Raw genomic sequence first — 27,626 nt, 5'->3', positions numbered from 1 at the left:
GCTCACTTCAAACTAGTCTGTTGTTGTGTACAAAAAATAATGATACAATTGGTGTATGTGCAAGTAAATCATTACCATTTACATTTACACCTGTCTTTCAAAGGTTTCCACCTTTGGCTTATTTTTTGACTAATGCTAAATATTTGTCTGTTGCTTTAAAAATTACTCAAAGTGCCAGTCATACTGCCAATAGGAAAAAAAAAGGCAATTTGCAAGTTGTATGCCTTTAGCAGAAATAACTTATTGGCTAATGTGAATTTCTAGTGTATTACTGGGCTGTTCTACATTTTCAGCATCATTTAGTTTAAAGATAAGTTTGTTAAATTACTTCTTTACTTTTACTACAATTTTAATAAATTGAAATATATCATTGCACAAGAAAGTTTCTCACTTTAAATTTCCGGGGGTAATTGAGTCAAGTGAAGATTAAGTTCTTTCTTGTATGATTCTCTTGAATAGTAGTTAGACATGGTTCAAAGGGCAATGAAACAATAAAATTTATTTATAAATAGATGTATGAACTCAGAACTAATGTAGTTTCATGTTACAATTTTAAAACATTCCAGAAAGAAAAAGGATAATTTAAATTCATTTTAATTTTATTTGGTGGTTACAAGGTTGGTCAAATTGATCAATTTCTTTTTGATATAGGGTAGAGAAAATAACAGACAAGCTATAAAGTTTTACTGAGAAAAACATTTGAAATCCATTTAGGCAATTTTAGGGAATACACAAAAGAAATTTGATGTTTTTGAGATGATAAGTGTTTTTAACTTTAACATAGAAATTGCTTTGCACATGGACTATTCAAAACAAATACTGAATATATTCATGGACAAATATTTATTTTATTTTATTAAAAATACTTCACTAAATAATATTTTTGTGTATGTAAAGACAATTTCAACTGAAAGACTTCCAAATTTTGTAAAGATATACACTATTGAATGTTAGAAATATTAAAATGAAAAAGACACTATATGAGTCAAAGAGGTTATGTGGTTGGTCATATAGACTGGGCACTTATTGATACAGTTAAAACAAACACACAATCACTTGCTATTTATTGTGAAATTACTTTGTTTTTCTATAAACTGTCAAAGATTCAAGTTAAAGATGGTTTATTGTGTAAATCAGCATGTTCTTTGTGGTTCAACCCATTGGAAAACAAACTATCATATAAGAGGTGTAAATTTCATTTTTTTTTTTGCAGACCCAAATTTTTCTTCTTTGCCAAACATTCTTAAGATTCTAAATTAGGAAACTTAGCATTTTTGAATAGTTTTTATATATTATCAAATTTAAGATCAAAATTTATGGTAATAATGACATTTTATAATATGAAATGAAAATAAAAATATATAGAAACTAAAATACTGTTTGATGATAACGTTTTTACTTGCTGGTTTAAACTTTGAAAATCTCATTGAAAAATGCAGGAATTGATTTTAAAAAATGTCAGTGCTATTTGTTTTTTTCCCCATGTAGTTTCTGCTGATTTCAATATTCTTTTTACTGCATCTTTTTCAATAGTTAAACATTTAGTGTTTTGTTACTATCAAAAAATATATAGAATTAAAGGGAGTATGCAAGATATATTATCTTGGCCTTGCAAGATCTAGTTGCTTTTTGTTTTGATGTCACACTAATGAATTTCTTCTTACATTCCCTTTATGACTGAAGTCTCTTTTTCAGTAACATATTTCACCACCACTACTGACAACATTTAGCTTATAATCTATTTTGAGGTCACGTTGTGTCACTGTGCTTCTAGCAGAAAGTAAAATTAATTCTCTATGCAAGCCACTTTGGACTCTATTTAGCTGCTTTTCATGTACAAACCTTGCCAAAAGATGCAAAGTTTTGATAGCTTGTACATAGTTGAGAGTCACATTTTGAATGGTCTTTCACTGTATAGTAAGTATATTATTGCAAAGTATCACTCGGTTGCTATCAATGTACTTTAAAATACATTAAAAATATACCATGTATATAGCTACAATGTCAACCTGAATTAGAAACTTTTATGAAACACATCTGCCTGTTGAATTTAGGGTGACATTTTGAATTTTAATGCAATTGCTCATCAAATCAAACACAGCAAGTTGTAGAGTGTGATATAGAAGGGACATATGAATGTGAGTGAAAATTGAGGATTGTAGATTGAAATACTAAATAAAACAGCCATGGAAGAGAGTATAGGTATAAGAAGCTTATACGACATCATTAGAGTATAGTTGTTGTTTGAGCTGTTTGGAAGTATTTTATTATTTCCTGTTGTGTTGTTTGAGAATAAAAAAAGTTCATAGTTAATTGAAATCTATACCTCCATTGTGATTCATTTGGAGATTTGACAAAAGCCTTCTGGTGTTTCTTAATTTCTATTTTTATGCAATGTCAGGAAATTGATATAACAGGATTAAGTATTTCCTCTTGATTTGCAGTTCCCACTTTTATAGAAACACTAACTGCCATTGAAGAGATTATTGGAATTCCAGTGAAAAATAATTTCTAAGTAAAATTGTTTTCCATATGTTCAGTAAAACCTGTTGCAAGTTTTAGAAGTAAATGTTGGACTCCAAAAATCTGTTTGACTAATGGCTTTTTTTTTTATCAAGCACAATTCTGCTTAACAAATAAGCACCTAATTAGAGCTGTGAAAAAGGTGTTTTTTATTGTTATGTTAATTTCAAGATGAAAATTATATTTAATATTGATGATGAAAATATGCACAAGGTGAGAAGTTGGTGGTGGTTGCAAGGAGAAATTACTCTGATAATAGTTTGATAAAGTAGTGATGCTTGAAATAAAAAATTGACAATGGAAAGACAAACATTTTGACAAACAAACTTGGAAAATTTGTATAAAAATAATAATTTCCTTTAAATATTTATATGCCTTTCTTTGTAAAGTTGATGTTTCTTTATACTGTTATTAATGTACAGATATAAGCAATATACAATTTAGAAGCACTAATGTTAATATAAGAATGACAACATCTTATGAAAAATTACACCTATGTCCAGTTATGAGTAAAGTGTTTCAGAATATGTAGATATGGCTTATTTGAACTATCAAAATACTAATTTGATAGGTTAGCAACCTAAAAATTAACTTCACTTGTGACTGACCATGATTGAAAAATTTTGTAGGGCATTGCTGATTCAAGTGAAAAAGCATTGCAAACCTCATGATTGAATTAATTGATTAATATGTTGCAAATGATCAAGCCATTATAAACACGTAGGTTGAACACCACGTGAGAAAGCATATATGGAGAAATCTCCGAGATAATTTTATAAACCATATTGATTACATCACCATTGGTAGAAGATTCAGGAATATAAAACAACAATAAAAATCATAGCCAGTGGTTGACTGTGTGAGCAATTATGTTTGTGTACTATGCAGCATCAAGGTGAGACTGAGCAAACTTAAGAAACCAAAAGCAGAAAAACTTTAACTAAAGGTAGTTGGAGTTAAAAACCATTTCAAAGAACTGGAAGACAAAGGAAATATGTCAAAATGGAAAATTTTAAATAAGTACACATTGAAACAGCCAAGGAGGTTAAACCAAAAGCAGAAAAACTTCCCATTTCAAAGAACTGGAAAAAAGGAAATAAAAATGAAAATTTTAAATAAGTACACATTGAAACAGCCAAGGAGGTTATTCCAGTAAAATAAGACAAAAGAAATAAATAAATGGTGGAAGAAATCTTTGAGTTTATAGAAGTTATATGGAAGGTGAAATCCCACTGTAGAAAGAGTATTGACAAAAACTATTAAAAATTTGATCAGTGTGTAATGGAAAAAAGGGAAAATGTGTTAATGAAACACATGTAGAAGTAAAAAAACAAAAGTATATTACACAAGTGTATAGAAATATGCTTGTGAATGTATAAAAACTAAGAATGGTGGTGTAGTTATGGAGAAAGAACAAGTATTGAAAAGCTGTACACAGAGTATGTTGAAGATCTATTCCATAAGTATTGTGAAGAAAAGCCATTAAATAAAAAGAACATGGATGGACTGAAAATTTTTAAGTAAGAAATACAAACACTTATCAACAGGATGAAAACCAATAAAGCTAAAGGACCACATGAAATTGCAACAGGAAAAATGAAATGATTGAAACAATTTGGTATGGAAAAGTTAATTAATACTAATGAGATTTGTAAATGTAGTGAAATACTTGAGGATCTTAGTAAATCTATTTTTATTGCACTCCCCAAAAGATCTGGAATAATTGAATGCAAACACCATTATGAACCATGTGATAAAGATTGTGTTAGAGGTGTTGGTGGTGGAAGCTAGAAATAGAATAACATTGAAGACTGCAAAAGTTCAATGTGATTTTATTGAAGATTATCATATGTAGGCTTTCAGAGAGAGCAATAGAAATTAAAAAGATCCATTTCATGTGTTCTGTTGATAATACCAAAGCTTTTGATAGAGTCAAGTTTGTGGAGTTAATGGAAATGCTGGAAGAACTTGACATCAATAATGAAAATTTCAGAATTTTAAGAAACCTGTATTTAGATCAAACTTTAACAGGGAAAATAGAAAATGAGTTAAGTGATTTCATCCAAATTAAGAAAAGTGTAAGACAGGGCTGTGTCTTTTCATCTGAATTATTTAATATGTACAGTGAGAAAATCTGTAGGATAATTGAGGATTTCTCAGGGCTGATCATTGGTGGAAAGAATTTGAATAACTTGCATTATACTGATGACAACTTTTAACAACTGAGCTGCAAAAACTTTAGATAAAATTACTAGTAAAATCTAGAAGGAAGGTTTAAGTATTAATTGTAGGAAAATAGAATGCATAGGAAATTATGAAGTATTCATTATCAAAGTAGATAAGGAACAGATGAGACAATTTAATAAATGTAACTACCTGGGAAACTGGATAACATCAGATGGTAAATGTTATCCAGGTGGTAAATAAAATGGAGAAAAGGGATAGCAAACGATGCATTTCTGAAAAGAAAGAATATGCTGACAAAGTTAACTTTGCATGGGGATGAAGTGAGTTTTTGATTGTTGTGTTATACCAGTTCTCATGTATGTATCAAAATGTTGGACAGTATCACCAAGGATGAAAAAGATAATTAAAGAAGTTGGGTTGTGGTTCTTAAGGTGTTTCAAGAAGACAAGTCACACCTCAAAGAAAGAAATTTTGTCAAAAGCATATTGCACGAGGAAGCTGCTACCTAACATCAGATACATTATGAGGAATGAAAAAAATTGAAAGTGTGATTGGAACATGTTTTAATATACATTTGTTATTGTTTAGCTTAAATAATGTACATATGCATATAGTACTTGTCTACAATGACCACGATCTTAAGATGACTTAACAGCATGAATCTAGAGATAAGGTGGCTACAAGTAGTTCGTGCATTAGAAAAAGGAAATTTTTTTTCTTTCTTAACACATTCTTTTTTCTTAACGACATTTTGTAGAATTATATTCATGAAGGTTTTTAGTCTAGTACAAAAGCATATGTGAATGGATTGTTACATCTAAGTATTGCATCATATGATGTGTCAAAGGGGACGATGAAGAAATGGATTTGTAAGGAAAATTATTTGGTTTTAATATGGTTATTGGATTGGAACAACACTATTAAGATTAGAAAAATTCTCACTTAATAATTCAGTTATTTTTGGAAGTGCCAAGTTTTAGACTAGAGATTAATGCCTTCTGAGATCTCCTTCCTTCTTACCATCTGTTGGATGTTGGTTCCTAGTGTATTTGGTATTAGTTGTGTTGGGGGGTGCACACATTTAGAGTTGGGTTCTTGGTATGGATGCTTGTATTCCCATCTAGTACCCCTTTTAGAGGTGAAAGCTGGAGGAATCTTTACCATGGACTTGATGTGCAATTTCAGATTCCATCAGTTACTGCCAATAATATTTTAGGAACTATTCATGTTTTTGCTCTTTCAGTTTTGATGATACATTTCTGTAGGGTGAGTAGGTGGTATACCTGGCTCAAAATTGGTACTGTCTCCTACTGTTGTGATAATTTTCATTCCTTACCACACCTCATGGTCTTTCTTTGGATGCTTTCTCAAGGAAGATCATATTCTTATTAACCCTCCACCAGTTCATTATCAGATTCTACCTTTTTGTAATTGGTCTTTCCTACTTCTGGTGTATTGGTTGACTAGGTCATAGTCAATCTGGAAGTGATTAACTATCACCACAGGCTTTACTGATTTACATTCAAACTTTTATTAAACTAATTTTTGTTAATGTCATGTCAATTAGTATAGCATAAAATTGTAGCTACTAATCCATATTTTAATGGTATGTAAGTTTTAAGTTCTTAATTTTATAAGGCACTATTTCTAAAAAATCATTAATTTCTTCTAGTGTGTCATGGAATATTTTCTCCAGACATATCCTCTTCTCTATTTTACCTATTGCCTTCCAGTAGGTACAAAATTCAATGTAAATTACTCACTATAAAATTGCCATTGCTCAGGTAAACCATAACCTTTATAGCTTTAAATTTTGTTTGGCTACAGAGCCATCAAATAGATAATCAGACCTCTCTTGTACATCCACTTGTCACATCCTCTCACTCACAATTTGTTAACAGTTCTGTCTTGTGTGTAATTCTGTATTGTATATAATCAATAGAAATTCAAGGTTTTAAGCTATCAAATGATGTATAACATTGTTTTTGAATGGAGAATTGTCAACTTTTCTTTTAGTACAAGCTTATTCTAATATGAAAGTTAACAACTAGCTTGAATGATTTTGTAATGGTTCTTGTTGCATAGTTAGCTAGAAAAAGTGTGGTATGGGAAACTGTAATTTTTGTATGTTATTATTATATGTACTTTGGTGGATTCTTTAATTAAATAAAAACTTTGGTGTATTACTCCCATTAGTATAAAAAGGTAAGTTTAAGTGTCATCAATACTCAACAGGAAAAAGTAAAAATACTTGGGAAAGTACTTTATTTCTTGTTTTTCACATTTATTTATTATTATAAGTGTAACTAAAAGGTAAAATAGGGGTCTTTAGTTATTTAAGGTTAGATTAGGTAAAAAAAATAATATAAAAGAATGCTTCATGAGGCATGCACACATGCAGTTCATTGGTAATGTAATTTTACAGTATAATGTGAGATGCACATTCCCCAAGTTATTTACAACTTATAATGGCTTGAAAAATGGTTATAGTTGAATAAGCAATAAAACAATAAAATAAAGTATAAACAGATGTATACTGTTACAACCTTTAAGCTATGTAGGATAAACAATTTTGATTTCATGTTACAGGGTAGTCATTCTAAAAATAAAAAGTAATTTAGTTATATTTTGTTTTTGTTGTGTTTTTATGATGGCTATCATGCTGGCCAAATTGAATAAATGAGTATAGAAATAGGGCACAGCAAAATAACATACAATATAAAGTTTTATTGAAAACATTTGAAATGTATTTAGGAGATTTTAGAGAGTACATGAATGAAATTTAATATCTTTGAGGTGAAGAATAGTATTTTTAATCTTGATGTGAAATCACTTTACATATGGACTTATTTAAAACAAAACTCTATATTAATGGACAAATCTTTTAGTTCATTAAAAATACTTCACTAAAAATGTGATGTATGTGAAAGACTTACGTTAATTGAAAGACTGACAAATTTTATAAAGATATATATACTGTATTGAAAGTTAGAAGTATTAAATGTATAGACTTTAAACGGGTACAAAAAGGTCACTTGGTCAGTCAAACTGACTGAGCCTGTGTTGGAGTTCACAAGAACAGGTGCATTATTAGAGAAGACGCTAGTTATGATAGAGGTAGCTGCGCAATCATTTGCATGTAGATATCCAAAAATAAGTCAGAGTTGCAAAGCTAGTGGCAAGAGAAAAATTTATGCCAATAAAGGGCAGTACTAATCAAGAAAGCTTTTTGTTTAACGAGGCAAAGTTTGTTGTTGGAGATACATTTCCAGTTTAAGAAAATGTTAACTTACCAGAATTGTTTTATGACTCTTGCTGTAGTCAATAAACATAGAGCTGTTTTAAATTAAAGCTTCTGTGTGGATATGCCACAAGGTTTTATTTACTTTTATTGTGTTTGATAATTTGCATTGTATTTCTAAAAATTTTAAAGATATTTAATTTTTTGTAATGTGTGACTAAAATGATAATTAAAATCTAGTTTTTGCAAAATATAGAAGCTAATATGCCTGCTAACCATGATATAATATTTCTCTCATAAAGAGCTTCTATTTGTGCTCTGAGTGCATATGCTTAAGCAAAAGAAAGTGACACAAAAAGTCAAAAGAAAGTTTTTTGGTAAATAAATAGAGTATTTTGAAGAGAAATGTTAAAATGATCTGGTTTTGTTTTAAAAAATGTGTGTATATATATAAATAACTTATTTAAAACTTTACATTCAGAAATACCTAGTACAATAGAAAAAAATATCATTGTAGATAGAAAGATGGTCGTGTTTGTGTATAATTTAAAAAAAAAAAGTGCTCTTAAATGTTGATGATTCAGCATATTTGTAATGACTTTTCTAATAGTCTGTTGTAAAATACACTGTAAAAAGAATCTTGTATTTTTAAATTCTTAATTATAGTACTTGTTTTTCCTTAGGTGTTCCACCAGCCATGCAGAAAGTAATGATAAAAGGTTGGTACACATATTCATTTTTAATATATCCTTGATGCAATGTATTACATATATTATCTTATACAAGGTTACTCTTAGGATTTTTACAATTGATTTGTGATTTTTTTTTTTTTTTTTTTACTTTTGTTGGCAACAGAATGAAACATTTGTTGATTTGGTTTTATCATCATTTGATAAAATTTGAACACTTAATGTTTCATTCACATCACAGTTACAACATGGTGTTTGTTTGCTGTACAAGTAAATATTCACAGTTACAACATCATGTCTGTCTACTGTATAGGTAAAAATTCACAGTTAGTTAGTGTTGGCTGCTTACACTTGCATTATAATTGTCAGTTCAACTTGGAATGAAATAACTAGCTCCAGCTTTTTATGAGCTGGAGCAATTCTTTAATATCTAAAAATATTCATTCTACCACCTTTCATGATTTATTGCTCAAGTTCCAGGGAAGTGTATAAACTCAGTTTTCTCACCATAAATCAGATTTTCTTGAAAGTCATGCTGTCAACTGCCTACCTTCATTTGCTTAACTAATAAATTCTGAAGTCAGTGTTAACCCTGATATCATCACTTTAATTAATGCAGAAATCTGCTAGGGAACTCTGTGCCAGATGATTCAGTTCTTGAATTTTTGTGTCTTCAACCTTATTCTTGATATTCAGGTTATTTCTGATACTTTCAGAAGTTATCAGGATGTTAATGTTTTTAACAGTATTTACATTTTTGATATAAATGGCCTTTCAGTTTGTTTAGCTTCTACAACTGTGGTTTTCAACTGCTGATCTACAAAGAGATTTCATCCAACCCACAAGACAGTTGCAAAAACATTGTTTTATAATATAAGTTCTGAAGTATATTATTTTATAATGTAACTTAAAAGTACTTAAACATTAATGTAGTATGAAGTGGTTTGTAAAATTTGAGGGATTGCAATTAGTTTGTTCTCTGTTGAAAAAACAGTTTGAATCACTGCTGTTCTAAAACTACCTTTCCTTACAAGTTCTGTACCTCCATATTATACTTTTGCAGAAGGGGTTCTTCTGTATAGTTTTCTTTTTTGTCTTATCAGATTTTATTCCTGTGTGCTCTAATTTAGGTCATTTTGAGACTTTCTTCTTCAATGCAGTTATTGGCTATCAACCATTTCTGTTCACCTGGTTCCATCAATAAGGATCACTTATCTAATTTTCTGCCTACAAATCTCACTGCTTTATATTTTTACGTTGTGGCTTCTGTATTGTTTTTTTACACTAGCTTATTATGCTGTATTACAAGGTATTTGTCTTCACCCCTCCTACCTCATATTTCAGAAAAGTCTGAAAGAGCTTCCTTCTCTCATTGTTTTGTTTATGCAAGAATTTCACCCAAATTAGTTTAATGTTAAAGAGAGATGTATCAGCCATAGCTAATTTCTATTCTAGCCTATGTTCATCCCTCTGCTTTAGTCCCATGCCTATACAGTGGTAAGTCTACAGATTTACAATGCTAAAATCTGAAGCTCAATTTCCCTCGTTGGGCTCAGGAAATAGCCTGATGTATCTTTGCTATGAGAAAACACACAAACGCACACCCTCTGCTTTCTTTTCTTTATCTACTTCCCAGTTCTCTATATTCATTACTTGCATCCCTCTCTGTCACTCAAATTTTGTTAAACATAAAGCAAGTAGTCTTCATTTGGATTTTTTTTAAGGGGGGATGGTCATCTGGACTCATTTATTCATATGTGGGACCTTTTGTTTAATTATCCTTGGTTTTGGCAGATTATTCAATCCATTTTTTTTTTCTATCTTCTCCATCATTTTATTCACACCTATTATTTCTTGTACCTCCACCTACTTCAGTTTGCCTACACATTTTGGATTAGGATGTTTTGAATCTCTTACTGAAAGACATTGCTGAAATTCATTCCTGGTTTTTATTTAGCACTTTTATGAACAACGTGGGTGACTGGAAACCTGTAATAGAGTTGTCTCCTCTGAGTCTCTTTTTTTTTTGAGGCTCCCAGTTTCAAAATGAAAAATAGAAGAATGTTCAAAAGTTTGTTTTACATTGTTATTGTGTGATAAAGTGGATATCTAGTACTCAAGTGTCTATTGATCGTATCCATGTTCACCAATCACCTCAATATTTTACATATTTTTACCATTGAGAAGTTGTTTATCAGTTTATGCCCATTTCTGTTTAGGCTGGCTTGAGCTTTACACATTTTATGACAAATAGTTAAGGCTTAGTTGGTCATATTCATTAAATCAACATTAAAACATTTACTTCAACTTGTGTATGGCAGGTTAGCTTCTTGCTTTGTTCTCCATTCATGTTTTAATACGAAGTTGGTGTGTCTTTTGGTTAGATTATTCACTAAACTTAATCTCAGTATCAGTTCACTGTTTATTCCAATTTTTGTAGTGACACTATTCAGGGCATTCATCACGTGTTCCTTATGGTGCATTTTAAGTCTTGGAGTCTCATTTCTTTTGATCACATTCATGTATGCTATATCTGCAGTGAGATTTTGCTTTTCAATGTTGTTTTACTAGATAATAGATTGGTTGAATGAAGAATTTAAGGCTGCATAAACACCTTTTCTTTCTCTTCTAATTTTCAGTCTTCTTTTTTACAGATGCTTTCTCTTATAGCTTGAGTGGATGAAAATCTTTCTGTTTTGTGGGCTCCATATTAACCAAACAGTATCTCTTACCAATTTATTGAAACTGTAGGAGGTTCATTCTGTCTATTCATGGTTTAATCTTTCTATACAATTGTATTGTATAGATTCAAACAGAAAACTGCACAATGTGGCATACAATCAATCTCACAGCATTTGTTGCTACCTCTTTTCCTGTCTGTCTTCATTCTCAATTTATTGACCTGTGAGCACTTTAAATTACTGTTTTGATGAAAATTTTGGCAGATTCTTCCCATGTAGTTGACTTTCCACTTTTTGGTATTTCAATAGTTATGAGAATGGCTGAGTCATTTGAACATCCTTTGTATTTTAACTTAACTCTTTTATTATGGGTTGGGTGGAATCCACCTAGCTCATAACCATGAAAGTGATTACACTATGATTTTTAATAATGTATATACATCATTACAAAATTTTGCAAGTTACGGGTAAACATTACAAGGCTTTCATATACAAAATATCAGGTTTTTAAATTAAGTGTTATGGTTTTATCATACATTGTTATATTTTGGGATTTAGACTATCAAATAGGCAAAGTAATTTTAATTTGAAAGTAAAAAATACTTTTATGTATCAGAACATTTTTGATTTCATGTGAAAACCCATTAAAACCTCCAAGTAATTATGATTTGTTTTGGAAAAACAAATTTATATTGTATCTGTTATTTTAACTACTGTATCTCTGTATGGTTTGGCTCAATTTGACCAACATCATAACTTTAATTAAAAATAAAGAAATAAATGTAAATTATGTTGTTGTTTTTTGAGAATAACCACAAATTATATCACAAAAACTATATATTGACCTTTCAACAATGTCTGGTTAAAATTATAAAAGTTATGATTTTGCAGCATGCTTGTACTCATGTTAACACATCCAAGGATATGAAACTGGTGTTTAGAAAGTGATCTGTTTTGGCTGTCTTTTAGTGGACTATTATTTTGTAAAATACAGTTACATATCAGTTTAGTACATCATATATGCATATGATATATAATTTCTAAAGCTTAGTAACTTATAATTAAGTCTAAAAAAATATGAAATATCTTGCAGACTAAATACTTGACTCACCAGTTTGAAAATTTGTATTGAAAGAACAATATGATATCATAATACTTGAGAATGGCTAAGAAAACCACTAGGGAGATATTCTGAGCTTTTGATTGGTTATTCACATGTCGTAGACAGAAGTAAGTGTATGTGAGAGAGTGTTTCCAAAAATGTAAAGAGTGAGTACTTCCACTGTATTTCATTCAGTACATGAGTCATATCTAAGAAGATAAAAAAGATATGAGGTTAACTTAAGAATTTAATTAAAGGATCATATTAAAATTTGAATTATAATAAATTTTATACCAAATTTATCAACATACACTTATAGTATTTAAAAAACAAATTTTGAATATGAGTCAATAAATGTGACATGACATGGCATTTAATCCATGACATGTTGCAATAGGGTTAAAGGGCATCTATAATGAAAAGATATTTGAGTAAAGATAATGCTTTTTCTTCTGTTTTTTATATTTTTCATTCAGTCTCTTTCATAGGGTTTGTCCTTTGCACTCAGTTCTTTCAGACTAAAAGGTATTTGTTGCTGTGGTTCTGTATGTTATTCAAGCTTTTCTTGGTTGTACTACTCATATGTTGATATATTACCTTTCCTGTCACAGAACAAAGCTTCTGATGATACATTTTTCTTTTATTTTGTCACTCTTTGGTTCCCTCCTGCAACTGAATGTGGATATTCTTATTTACAATGTTTTAAAGGTAAGCCTTTTTGAATTAAATTTTACATTTTCAAAATCTAGATCTTACTGTAATGGACATAACATATATGTAACTATATATGTATGTAACCAAAACTCCTGCAATATCTATTAAATGGCACAACAAAGAAAAATCCACAAAAATATTCACATTTTTGGTATTCAAGATTCAACCAGTCAAAAAATAACTGTGCAATAATCATTTCTCAATAATAGAATACAGTTTTAAATCAAATTACTCTTCACACAATAATAACACAACTTTTACTAGGACTGTACATAATGGTTCATTTGTGTCTTTAGTGATGTAATTCTAAAATGTAGTTCTTTGAAACTGGAGTTCTTACAATAATTTTTTTTTCAATAATGACTAACATTTTGAATAGATGAACATTACAGTTTATATCAATAAAATTTATGAAAATTTTGAGCTCTGTGCATCGAATCACTGTGAGGCAATGAGTTGCATATGACTAAAGAGCACAATTTGAACAATTTTCTTGTACAGACTGCACTTCACAGAAAATAATCCTTTTTTTTGGAAAATGTTTATTTTATTTAAAGTTTTGTTAGTAAGGTGTGAATACTATGATCAGTAATTACAAGCACAAACTACCACCTTAGGGTGAAATTTCTGCTTATACATTTAAGAGGTGTACTTTTATAAATTTCCAGACACTTCGTCACGGTAAGCTTGGTGGTAAGAACAGTTTACTTTCAATGTGACCAGAACATGCTCACCCTTTCAGTGTCATTATAATTATTTGTCAGTCAAGCTTATATTTATTAATTGAAAGTGGCCCAAAAGTTGGCAGTGAGTGATGTTTACTAGCTGGCATTGCCTTCTCTTTAGTGTGGCATTTTGAAATTAGGAAGGGTTAGCACATAGAAGATTTACAGGAGTGAGAATTCCAGTGGTGCTCTAACCAAACATGAAGCATTATATCTAATAAGATCCCACATTGGTTGACCTAGCAATAGACTACTACCATTAATAACAGCAAATGTTAGCCAAGTCTGAGAGCAGGAACCCATCTGGTAATGTTGCTTTTTTCTCTTGTGAAAAGTTTGAGCTGTGTGCATTGAATCATTTTGAGTCATTGAGATGTATACGATTCAAGAGCACAATTCGAATACTTTTCTTGTCCATTACTGTAATTCACAAAAAGAATCCTTTTTCAGAAATTGTTTATTTCATAGAAGATATAAAATCTGGGTATAAACTGCTGAAGCAATCTTTCAGGTAACTCCCATTTCAACAGTAGGCATAGAACAGAGACAGGTGAGCTTAACATTTTATCACCCCCCTTATGCATATTTAGATAAAGGAAAGTATTTTCTGCGAAGCACACTTGTCACTTGGTGGGATTGATCTGTATGTGTGTGCGTGCGTGCTTGTGTGTGTGTGTATGTATATATATATACTGATTAAGTTAGAACTGAGGCCTTTAGAGAATATATGAATATGCATTACACCATCAGAGAGCCATTGCAATGGGTGGAGAATGACAGTTGGATGAAAACAAAATTTAGGGTAGAGGAAAGCACCCTATGGTATGAATAATGTACCTTTGCTGTGTTAGAGGTCATCCACAACCTCTACTGCTATATGTTGACTGCTAGCTAGAAAACAAATATGTACAAATTATTCCAATAAAGCTGACAAGATTTTGAAAGCCTCTGAAAGATGAAGTGTGGTAAGTAGTAAAGAATTTAAGTCAGTAAGAGACAGATGAGTAGATGGAGAGAATGAGAATTTAAAGAGAGGAAAAAAGATGATGATCCCTAAACTTGAAGATATTTGAGTGGTGGAATTTTATGCAACAAGAAGAAATAATTTTTGCTCTTATCTTTGACAATATTTTTTACTCTACCACCTTTTTGTACTAGACAGGTATGGTATCCCATTGAGTGATGTCCTTTTTGGTTCTCTTCTTAGTAGATGAAATGCTCCATAGTCTTTCCCTTTTTGATACTTTCCAAAACTCACTACCTCTCGCACTTTAGTTTTATTGCAATGAAAGGTTTTCTTCCTTGCTATCTAAGCATTGGTATGAATTCTACCTCACTTGCTTCAGTCATTATATCCCTTTATATCACACCTAGTGATTTTAATCTTGTGATTCCCTCCACCTATATTAGTGCACTGTCTATTCCTGATCTGTATATAAGTTTCCCATTAATCTCTAAGATTCACTTTTTCTTGACAAAAACTACTGTGGGTGTTTCTTCAGTGTTATTACTACATCTGCAGCATTTTCTTTTAAATTAGTGTCGATCTAGTTTTAGTGGACTTGATTTTATTTGTTTCTTAATTTATGGTTAAAATATTTTTTGAATACTTTTTAATATGAATACTTGCATTTACAACTTGGACAGGAAGCCACCTGGTGCTCCTAAGTACCACTTCACAAGACAAACGTTACTTGGACATCAGGTGGACCACCTTCTGTGGAGGACATACAAATCCTTATACGTAGAGAGGTAGTCATTTGTTTCTCAATTTTTCACATTGTTTCCGAACAGAGGTTTGGTACCTTTGTCTGTTGCCTTGTATAAGGCTACCTAATCAACTACTTTTCATTTTCTAAGATAATAAGTTTTGAGTCCCTAGTTTTGTCATTACTTTATAAATCAGTTTGGGTTATTTGTTTTCATCACCTGTTCCAGTTTCATAATTAGAATACCAAAGTGGTTCTCCATGGATTAGCACATTTATCTTTTGAACCTTTGGGGTCATGCTCATTATAGTATCTTTCACGTAAGTATATTTTATTCTGTTTTTAGCAAAAGGGCATCAACATCCAGATGTGTTTGCACTTCATGCTCACAGGTCACTGTACCATTCCAACTACATTCTGTTGTATCTAGACATATTCTTCCTATATAAAAATGCAGTAGCTAGGGAAAGAGCTTTCTCTCCGGTTCCCATTTATACAACTACTTGGATTTGGATCATGTTTTTCTATGTTCTCTTTGGGCAATCTGATGTTATATGGCATGCACTGAAGAATTTCTAAGCTTACATCATCAGTTATTTATCCATTGGGATCCCTCTGTATCACACAACATACCCCCTGTCACTTTGGCAAGTTGGATTCATCAATTGGTTTGGATAGCTTGCTCTGGTCTTTCATTTGGAGGAGTGAAGACTTCTTTGGGACTTACGGCATAAAGTGTGTTGTATATCAATGTCCCTGGCAGCTCAATTTTATTGCCTTCTAGAGAAAATTGTACAGGTCAGTACGTAGATCGTACTGAACACTTTTATATCACACTGCTTACAGGATTAAGCAATCTTCTTGGATAGGTTTTGGTTACCTCCCATGGCTATTCTACACACTGCAGCTAAATTGTGACAAAGGTAACTTTTCAAATACTTTCTCATCATTCTTATTTGGATCCCATTCAGTAGCAAGTGTTGCTTAGTCATGTATGCTTTCACAAATGCACAAGCTACCAGTAGACTAATAACTAAATTCATGGGAGAAACAAACTCTATTGAAATGGGATGTTTCATAAGATCGCCTTGGTGCTTTCTGGGCATAGAACAATTGATCTTTTTCAAATATCATACACAATACTGCATCACCACTTATGAACTATTATGAGTAAAGCATGAAGGGGCTTTGCACATCCCTGCTAACCCCTGAATTGAACAAATCAGGGTTAGTTTGCTTTTCAAAATGAGCAATATAGTTCACATATTGCACTGTCTCTGGAATATTTTTCTCAGGACTGCACAGTATGAGTTACCCCTTCTCTCTCTTCTAGTGTAGCATGTAAGCCCTTACCATTCTCAGTTTCAAGTTGCTGGAAGAGTAGACAGTGGTGCATTCTTCCTGAGTGATGTATGTACTCATTATTTTACTTAAGTAGAAGTGGGTGAAGTTGGATACTCTCCTTTCCTTAACCCCAGCCTAAGCAGACCCTTCTCATAATTCTGGTTCAGAGACGAGACTTTACTACATGGTTGTGTGAGCATGGCCCTTCTTTGTGGTCATTTCCTTACTTTCCATGACCATTGAAAAGGGTCCTTGATGCTTTCTGTGTGGATTTTTCCATCACTAACACCTCCACCTAGTTTGTATGGAATTCAAGCTAAAGTGTGACAGTTATGTTACATTTTCTTATACTGATAAATGTACTTCCAATAATAATTAGAAATACATTTTCAGTGTAAGAAAATGTAAACTTCCAGAAAAGAGTTACATCAATACCTACACATGGGAAAGTGTATGAAAACATTTTCAGTAGCAAAACTTCCTTTATACCCCATACATAACATTGCTGTAAATATTTAGTTTTAATTTCTGTTAATCCTATCACAACATGTTAAGAGTTCAAAGGCCATTTTATTGAGTTTGTTGATTTGCATTCAAAATTTTATTGAACTACTGTTTTACAAATTTACGTTGGTAAGGTTGGAATGAAACTGTAGGTTATAATTCAAATTTTATACATGAGTTAAAATCACAATGTAAAAGTAAATAATAAAAGAACACATCTAGATGTAGATTTTAATGAGTCACATGGTATGTTAAATGCAGAACTGTTTAAAATTAAGTGTTTGTAATGTCAAAATACTAAGCCTATAATTTCGTACTAATTAGGAACTCAAATTACTAATACTGACAAGCTAGAATATAAAATTAGAACCTTTTTTTTTTCTCTGATATATGGCTTATGTATTGGCTCAAACATGGTAGCCCTGTTCAACTCTTTCAATTTTTTGAAACAGTCCCTCATATGCTCTTACTACAGTATATGACATGTAAATAAACCAATCAACAGATTAGAATGTCCCCAGAGTTGTTTTCCCCACCATTTTAATCTTTGAAAAGGCTTACATATTCTTTTGGTCCAAGTTTTCAAGGAAGTAGGTTGTGTTTTTAGTCTGCTCCAAGTTTCATATTTTATAAAATTTTAAAAGCCTTTGTTAGTAAGCTCAATAAGTTATAGTGGAATTCTGTGGTATCAGTGTAGTTATTTATGATTTTTTGGTTATTTAATTGTATATATATAAAACATGAAAAAGAATTTTGTTTGATATCCTCTACATACAAAATTTTAAATGGCTTAGCAACGTATGTCCAGCATCAACCAAGTACAAAGGTCATAGCGAGAAAAGATAACTGTTTGCTCTATTTCTTTATTTATTGTTGTATATTTTAAGAAAAATAAGTTTAATAATTTATTTCTAAATAGTAATAATCCATATATATATAAATGTATAATAATTGAGATATGACTGTATATTACAAACTACTAGCCCACTAAATTATAGCCAAGATAGGGAAGACAAAGGTCAGTTTTATATTACTGGATATGTGACCTGAGTGTCTGCCAATGCAGCCTATGTAATGTTAGGTAGGCATGACTGGAAAGTCAATATAATAAAAATTAATGCATATATATGTTCATATACAGTGTAATGAGACTTAACCTACTTAGACTAAATATTTGCATTTTCATATTACAATATGTAGTCATTCAAGCACAAAAAAAGCATAACTTATATTTATTTGCTAATTTTTTTTGATGGTTATAAGGTTGGTTAAGTGACAGACCCCACACAGTTAAGAGTATAGAAAGTAACATAAAATATAATGTTTTACAGAAAACAAACATTTTAAATGTATTTAGAAAGTTTCAGAGATTACACAAATAATATTTTAATTTTTTTGGGGATGAATAATAGCATTTTTTAAAATCATAACATGAAATCAGTTTGTACTCAGACTGGTAATGAAACAGACACTATTTTCACAAACAAATCTGTAGTAAAAATATTTTATTGAAATATCTAATTTTTTGCATACAAAATACTTGTAATCTTCACTAAAAGTTTACCAAAGTTTGTGAAGATACACTTGCTGTATGAAAAGCTATAGAGCAAATACTTAACGTGTGCAAATGTGTAGATGAACTTGTATATTGCACTGAGCTTACTGTGAAAGGGTGAAGTCTATTTTGGGATGAACATCATCACTTATTATGCATGTTTTTTTATGCTTGTTTACAAGTGCCCACGTTTTAGTCCAATGCCCCTTTGATTTTAGGATTAGCAAAGGATGAAAAAACATTGAGAGATCAGGGCCTTCTTAAAGGGTCTAAAGTGATGGTTGTTGGATCTACATTAAATGATGTTCTTGCTGTGAATACACCAACTAAACATGACCAGAAAGAAGAGAAAGCTACAAGTAAGTCCTTTATTCAGTAGTATAATTAAAATAGTTACAAATGTAACAGTGTTATAGATAACACAGTGAAGTTATCATAATGAAAGTCTTTCCATCATAATAATATATCATTTTGTCTAATAATTTGCAAGAAGGTTAGGATTTGCAACAACTGAAATATGTTTTCATTATACTAGTACCTTATAGTTTTCCTATTACTTTTTTTTTACTTGTAATTTTGATCAAACAAAAATGTTTTAGGTGGTAGTTATGAATAAAACCATGATAGCATGTGGTAGAAGGCATCACAAAATATGTTAGTCATCATAACAAACAAGTTATTGTATTGCATCAGAGCATTTAGTGTATGGCACCAACAACCACACATTAATGTGTGGTAGTGGCTGAAGTTTTCTTGCAATTAGTTTTTTTGTAGTTGTATAATACAGATAAAAAGTTGTATATTTACTCAATGTATTATTATTAATAATAACAAGATCATTGTTTATTGGCTTCTTATTATATGGTAGTCTTATAGCATAAATACACCAGTATTCTTTGTGGCTTTACTTTAAAATAAAAAATCAGGAGTTAGATGCAGCATTTCTTGAGACTCGTCAAACCTAAAAGTATGAATAATATACTAAATATAGTGTAAAATATATAACTCAGTACCATTGGTATACACCTGTTGCCATATTAACATGTTGAATAATATGGCCACATTTCAAGATTGAGTAAAGCAAGCACAATGAAGGGAGCAAATGCATAATTTTATTTAATTCAGTATCTTTGAGCTTTTATAAACAATAAGTTGATATTTTAACAGTCATTGAACAAGTTATGAATAATAATAATTTAGTAAAGTTAGTAAATAGTCAAACATTATTGAGGAAAAAATAATTGCAAATATTGCAGAACAACTTTCAGTAAGGGAACTTAAAGGCTGTGTGCTATTTACAGGTAAATCTTGTAATCACAGGTAAGTATTAAAATCTACATCAGTGGATTTTTGATAAAATTCTTTTATAAGAATAAAAATAAGTGGGCAAAAAGAAGAAAATCTTTACAGGATAAAAGTTGAAAACAAAAAAAGAGTGGTTATATTTCTCTAGTCCTAGTGCATTATCCTAAAATCAGGATTATCTTGTGTGAGTGATTATCCCTGCACGGAAAAGGTTAACTCTCACTTTATACCAGTCTGTATGCAAATCTCTGTACCATTCTTTAGTTTAGTATTACCTTAATCAGAAAAGGAGGAAATAAAGAAGTTTCACCTGGCAAGCACAAGCTATTTTGAATGAACATTTGGCCTGAAATAGCAATTTGAGCAGTTTTATGAGGACATTAATTCAGCACAGTGTTATTTTGTATAAAGAATCTACTTGAATGATGCTGTTATATTTTTGTTACAGAATAACAAGTCTTCACATCTCGGTTCCTTCCTAGAATTAAACCTTTAACCCTTAAACAGCAGCCATCATCAATTGATGATACTACCTACAACATTCCTGCTGTTTAAGGGTTAAATATTAACTTTAACACAAGATACCATGACACGTAATGAAAGGATAGATAAGGAAAAACTATCAACCTTGTGGCAATGGCATTGGTCCATTGAACTTATTGTACATCTAGGATTTATTATAATTCAGATTTTACTACATGTATCATCACAAAATGTGGTAAGCTAATAGTAAACTTTAAAAAATTTGTAATAGGAGTTTTCTATATCTGTAAGTCTACTGATGATTGGAAACAATTTTGATTAGTTGATTACTTTTGTGAGTCATGATACTAATTGATTACACTGAACAAACTTGAATTAATCAAAAATTAACAAGAGAAATCATAATGGCAATATTTTGATTACTGGAATAGTTAGAGTGATCACAAACAGTAATAACCTGAAACAATAATTTTCGATAATTTTTAATTTTAAGTAACACTAATTAATAGTTATGAGTAGTGGAATTGATTGTTTTAGTTTTAAAATAACACATTTCTAGAATACTCACAATAAATGAGTATTAATTAATATTGAATGAATCATATTGTTAGATATACACTACTGTTTCTAAGTTTAATGACTTAGTTATATAATGTGAGTGTTAAATTTAGTTGTTTCTGGTTTACTTAATTATTATTTGTGCATTCTGTAGCTCAATAATTAGAAATTGGTGATTGTTATATTATTACGTCACTCTACTAGAACCTTCTGAGTTTTCTCTTTGTTTATCATAAGACATCATAGTGTGTAGAACATTTTAGGCCTCTGTTGGGGTATAAATATGGATTGAAAATTTAGTTCAAGAGAAGGATAGATGTGTGGTGCTGTTTAGCCACAGAAAGAGTTTAGTGATGATTTTAAAAGTAAAATAATTACAGATTGTACTGTTATAACAGAGTATAAAGAATAATTTATCTTGTCAAATTCTGTTCTGAATAATTGAACCAGCATGTACAGACTTTGACAAAAAAAGACATTTAAAGTTTTGGATACAACTGTGCTAACAGTGTAATAAAAATTTGAACATTCATTTTTTTCGTATTTTAACATATCTTAAACCAAGTAGACAGAGTGATTTTTGTTTAGTGTTGAAATTTAGAGCCAATATGTCAGTCACCTACTGAAAGGAATCTGATCCATACATAAAACGTAACATAAACATAATACAAAATAGAAAGTGAAATGCAAATGCACATGAAATGATCAGTGAATGCTTGAACAAAGTACCAAGTTAGTTCATATAAGCTTAAAATGTCAATCAGATCACTTTCTTTTTCTACAAAACAGGATAAAATAAATTAAACCAGAAAATATTGTGACTTGAAAGAAAACCAAGTGAAACTCACATTAATTAGGAATAAATCATAAATTCAAATACAGTGGATTAACAATGAACAGGAAAACAATTTCAACAAAACTCAAAAATAAATTGTGCTTTCTAATTAAAAATCACTGATGCAGGACTACACTCTAAACCAGTTATATCATGATAAAAGAAGGTGTAATGAAATAACTGTGTATAAAATAAACTGAATTTAAGTAATAAGGGACAACATGATGTTACATAAATAGAAAGAGTCATTAAGGTTCTTATGGATCTTTTCCATTAAGCTGAGAACTTCTGAAGGGCCTTCTTAGCTTGCTGAATGCTCTTCAGAAGATAACACCTCTTGCAGCAAATCATTTTTATTAATTTCAAACCAATAATATTTGTATTGATTCTGTATAATCATCTATTACTTTTCTGTTGTTTTTAAATGCGTGACCTAGAATACCATCTGATAGCCTTGGTTTAGCATTGCAGTGGTTGGAGCATCCAGTATTTCAGGAAAAACAATTGGCTGTGTACTGGGCACATTGAAAGTTTTGACTGTTTGTATCTCACTCAGTTTGTATTATTTGTTTTCTTCCTAGATTTTATAATGCTTCTGGATATGATTGATCACTTCACCCCAAGGTTTGTGACACTGTTATCTTTTCAGTTCATTGATTTTAAAGGTCCAAAGGATATCTTGCTTCATGACTCCTAACTTAACCCTTGTGTTGTTTTTGGGAAGTTTGAGTGTTTCACCAGTTTGTGTAGAATATTTTTGTTCTGCAAGATAAAAAATGCCTGACCAGTTCTCACTCTGTGGCATCAGTACCATCTATCTCTAAGGTGACAGGTAACTGTCCACCATGGTTTTTAAATATGTACTGCTAAACTTTTCCTTCTTCACCCTCTACCCCTTCTGTACAATTTCTGTCTTGGCTGATCCATAGACTTTGGTGGTTCATCAGTAAGAGTGTAACACACGACTCACTTTGTTCAATTCTACCAAACTGTCTCTTTTTCTTTTGCAGCACTCGTGTTGTAATGATCAGTTTGTGCTCCCCTCAAATTTGTTTTTTTTTCATATCTTTGTATCAGTTTCTCCCAACATATTTATTATTACTTCTTTCTGTAAACACAGTGGAGGTTCTAACAGCATATTTACACATGTGTCAGATGGAGGTACTCCACAGGAATTTATCCCTGTGGGAAATTGATTATCCAGTGAACTGATCTTTATTGGTTCTCACCTCGAGTTTGGTGGCTCACACATTTTGAAATACAATCAACTAATTTTGGAGAAATAAGACGTATCATTTATGGTTTTTGAATAATTGTATTGACAATGTTATTATCATATAGTTATTTGACTTCCATAATGTAAGTTTTGTTAGCTTGATCAATACTCATAGTCAAGTTCATGTTAGCAGTTAATTTTAGCTATATATTTTCTCTTATACAATTTGCTTAGGCTTACGATAGTTTTTTGTTATTTCAGGATTACTTATAATTCATTTCACTGGTAAATCAGTTATTAGTTTAACTATATTTTTCTTCCATACATCATGTTTATTTCATTTTCATTATTATTTATCTTACATGCTTTCTATTTACTTGGTTTGTGTGGAACCCTTGAACCAAGGTCCATACGAATTTTTCCCAATATCATACATACTTATTGAAAGAATAAGATTTTTATTTTAGTGCTTAGTGATATTCTTTCTTCTTTGCTGTTTAAGTAGGCTTAATAAGAGCTGGGTATTTTTAGTTTCTACTTTCAAGTTAATTGTTAAGTGGATTTAAATATGTTGTTCGATTAGGCTTAACAAATATCTTATTTACAGTTTACCCATGATTCTACTTATGGATTAATTATTAAATTTGATAAATAACTTCAACACATAACATCACATTGTATGTTTATTTTATTGCTTAATTTTCATTATAGAAAAATTATAACTTAATTTTTGTAGCATATCTTTAAAGATATTTCAATATTTCAGGTCTTTTTGTTTTCACATATATTTAATTTTTTATGTTTTATTGTCCATTCTTGTCCTTTACCACTTACTATTCATCTCAAATAAGTCGACAGTGCACTTGAAGGATATTACAATTCCTTTTGGAGACATGAAACACTAGCAAAATTTTCATTCAGTGCATAGTATCGTAACCTTGAGAAAAGATGCAAAGTATGATTTATATTTTTAAAATGTTTAAAACTTTTAATTATGCATTTTAAAACACAGTTAATACATAATTAACTAAAATATAGTATTAAGATCTAATTTCAATTTACACTGTATTTCTGACTGTAACAAATTTAGATATGAATCAACTGCAAGTGCTATAGTCAATCAACCAGCCAGCAAGAATAAAGTTGGTTAGATGCACTTCATGATGACAACTTAATGACAATTTCAAAATAACCAGTTGTAGATTATGCTGTAAAATGAGCAATTTCTTATGAGTACACCCGTACTCATAAGTACTCATGAGTACAATCGTCAGTTCACAGGTACCTCTTTCTTTCTTTGTGAACCTGACTATAACTGAAGAAAGTCAAAGTTGTTCGCTCCTCTACATAAAATATTTTCTCAACCCAAACGAGCCATTTTTACATATATATTTCTCTACAAGTGGGTTTTCTTGACATCACTGATTATAGTTGATTTAAATAAAATAGTGAACAGTGTTGTGAGAGAACAAATGTCACTAGGTTATCCTATGAACTCAACAAAAGAAGCAGGAATTACCTGTTGAATTCAGGCATGATTCTTGTAACTAATAAGTTTTACATTAAACTATTACACATTTATTTTAAAGGCAAACCATCTCATGTTTTTCCATAAATTTTACCTTTACTCCAAACATTTTTTGCTTTTTAACACATAATTTTACGAGTTTGAATGACTTTACATCTAAACAAAATTTTCTTACTATAGACTTATGAAGTTACTGTGTTGCTAGCTATTGCTTGTACATTTAATAATAAACAAACTGCACATTTTGCTCATTCATCCTCAGTGCATCCTTTTGTGTTACTTATTTGTGTATAAGAATAAAATGTCTATCTTCAAAACTTCTAAGATGGTAAATTAATATAAAAGTCCTAGATGTTCTTTATGTTATATTGGATTCACCACTAGGTTGTTAACTGTTTACTTATCAAAACATACAAGTTTAAGGTCCATGATGTATTTAAATATCAAGAAACATGCTGAATAAGTGTAATAAAACTGAAAGATGGTTTAATATATAACAAAGACAATCAGTGAACAGGAAGTGCATATAAAAAAAAATGTTGCTCAGTAAACTTAAACTGGGATTCAAGAAGCAAAACAGTGAACTTTTTTATTGTGTGTTAATCATGCAGGTATAAAATGGCAGGGGTGTAATGGAAGAGTGGCTTCATATTTGACTGGCATATGTGTTGCCTTAACTTACAGTAATGTTTTTAATTTGTTTCACAAAAAAAGTTTTAATATCTTTCTCCACTGAAATCACTTGTAATTTAGTATTTGTAGTTTTCATAGTGTGTATGAAGACATATTGCACATTGAATATATTCATATCTTTTAATTTCCAACCGTATAAGAGAATGATTTGTTGCACATCAAGTATAATTGTAACTTGTACATATTTTTTTAAAATTTTTCAACTTCTGTTGTATCAAGACACTGATTTAAAAACTTTAATGCTTGTTACAAAATTAGATGAATGTATTAAGTTAAATGTTTTCTGACTTTCCTATACTTATTTAAACTTTAACAAGGATTCTTGTTTATTTAAATATGCACTACATTGTCTGAAAACTTATTTATTTTGATTTTTAAGCAATAATTGTATCAGATCTCTGCAACTTGTTAGATAAAATATTAATATAAAGCTGTTCTGAATTCCAGTGTTTTGTTTTATTCTGATTATTATTGGCAAAATATTTTGCCATTTATTTAATACTCGTGTGGGAACTGAGGAAGATATCATTCACTGAAATACACACACACACACACACACCTGCACACACACGTACATTATTTAACAATAGTATGTTTCTAAATGCTTGCATTTAACCTATAGCTAGTCAGCATTAATATAGATACAGTGTTAATTTGTGTTGTTATTACATATTTTTAATTCGAATTGTAACAAAGAAAACATTTTAAATACATATACTAATAATTCTAATTATTAGCAGCTAAGCACCATGGGACTGAAAAGTTCTGGAGCAGTGCTCCTCCACTTTGGCTCCACTACACCTCTGGCTATTCCTAACTAATCGTAAGGAATTTTGCTGAAACATTGTATTGTGATTTTCAATGTTATTATGTTCTTAAAATTGTCAACACAAATAATTGTGTATTCCATGGTAATTGCTTTTGCCATAATAGTCTACACATTTTATTAACATTTTGCATCTAGTCCTGGTTCTTTTGTGCATGTCATGATGCTTACAGTGTTATATTTAAACATCTAATTAAATAACTTTGTTTTCAATTTGTCTCATTAAACTTGGCATGTAAACATAGTTTATAGTTCAAGTTTTTAAACTGTCTGTTTTCTAATTTATTAATGTAACAAAGAAATTCAGTCTTCATTTTTTGTCATGTGATGCATTGCATCTCTAGTTTCTCCACTTCAGAATTTTCTAACTTCTAAAGTAGGCTGCTGTAGTTTTCAATGAATTCTTAAACTATTCATAGTTACAAATATTAATCTAAAATTTTAACCTCCTACCTTCCAGATGTTCAGACATATCTGTACATTTGTAAAACTTGCTTCTTAAACTTGGCTCTCTCTGCCTTTCAAGATTGCTTGTTAATCAACTTTACATGGCTGATGGGAATTTGTAACCAACAGAAAGAGCAGATTCTCTATATAAATCTTAGAGATTTGTGTTAATTAGACTTGGTACTTCAAATAGTAACAGAACTTTTTAAACTGTTCTTAGTTTACTTAGAAAGCCAAATAAATAATTGCACTTTTGAAACCTTTTTTAGTAATGTACAATGCATGTTTTATGTTCTAAAATACATCTGTAAAAGCTACATCAATTTGTTTTTCTAAACACCCAAATTTGTGAAACTCAGTGAGGGTTAGAAAATAATGTCTAAGACTTGTGTGAAAATGGCTCAAGTACACAGTAAAAATGTATTCTCATGACAGCTGGTATAGGTATTAAAACTTTAATTGAAACAAAATACAGAACAGTGTTTTGGCGTTCTTAGGTCATTTTCTGGTTAACAAAAGTGTTTGCAACTAACTGCTGTCTAAGATGTGCCTGGAAACTGTCTGTTGCAAATTCTCTTTGTTAACCTGGAGATGATTTAAGAAGGTTGAAATTTTTTTTTTGCACTTTGTTTTAATTAAAGTTTTAACACCTATACCACCTGCCTCGAGGATATATTTTTACTTCAAGTGGGTTTCTTGTCATCTCTAAGTACACAATAAGTATTACAAATCCCTGTGTTTTTATGTATTTTATCTGTTAT

General features: G+C 30.6%; 1 protein-coding gene across 10 annotated transcripts in view; it reads left to right on the top strand.

Moving 5' to 3' along the window:
* Positions 1–27,626, top strand: part of LOC143255293 (ubiquitin domain-containing protein UBFD1-like) — a 91,012-nt gene that overhangs the window by 12,521 nt on the left and 50,865 nt on the right. For 6 of the 10 annotated variants that reach the window (XR_013030525.1, XR_013030524.1, XR_013030523.1 and 3 more), the window contains exons 3-4: positions 8,635–8,670; positions 19,193–19,333. Coding sequence is in view for 4 of the 10 variants with exons in the window: in XM_076510732.1 (XP_076366847.1) it covers positions 8,635–8,670; positions 19,193–19,333 (177 nt within the window). In the remaining 6 variants the exon portion in view is untranslated. The remainder of the gene's footprint in view (positions 1–8,634; positions 8,671–19,192; positions 19,334–27,626) is intronic. The other 4 variants (XR_013030527.1, XR_013030526.1, XM_076510735.1 and 1 more) reach the window with 1 other exon arrangement.

Source organism: Tachypleus tridentatus, chromosome 7, assembly GCF_004210375.1.
Source record: "Tachypleus tridentatus isolate NWPU-2018 chromosome 7, ASM421037v1, whole genome shotgun sequence".
Classification (NCBI taxonomy): Eukaryota; Metazoa; Arthropoda; class Merostomata; order Xiphosura; family Limulidae; genus Tachypleus; species Tachypleus tridentatus.
Note: the sequence above shows the minus strand (reverse complement) of the source record. Positions and strands in the feature narration are given on the sequence as shown.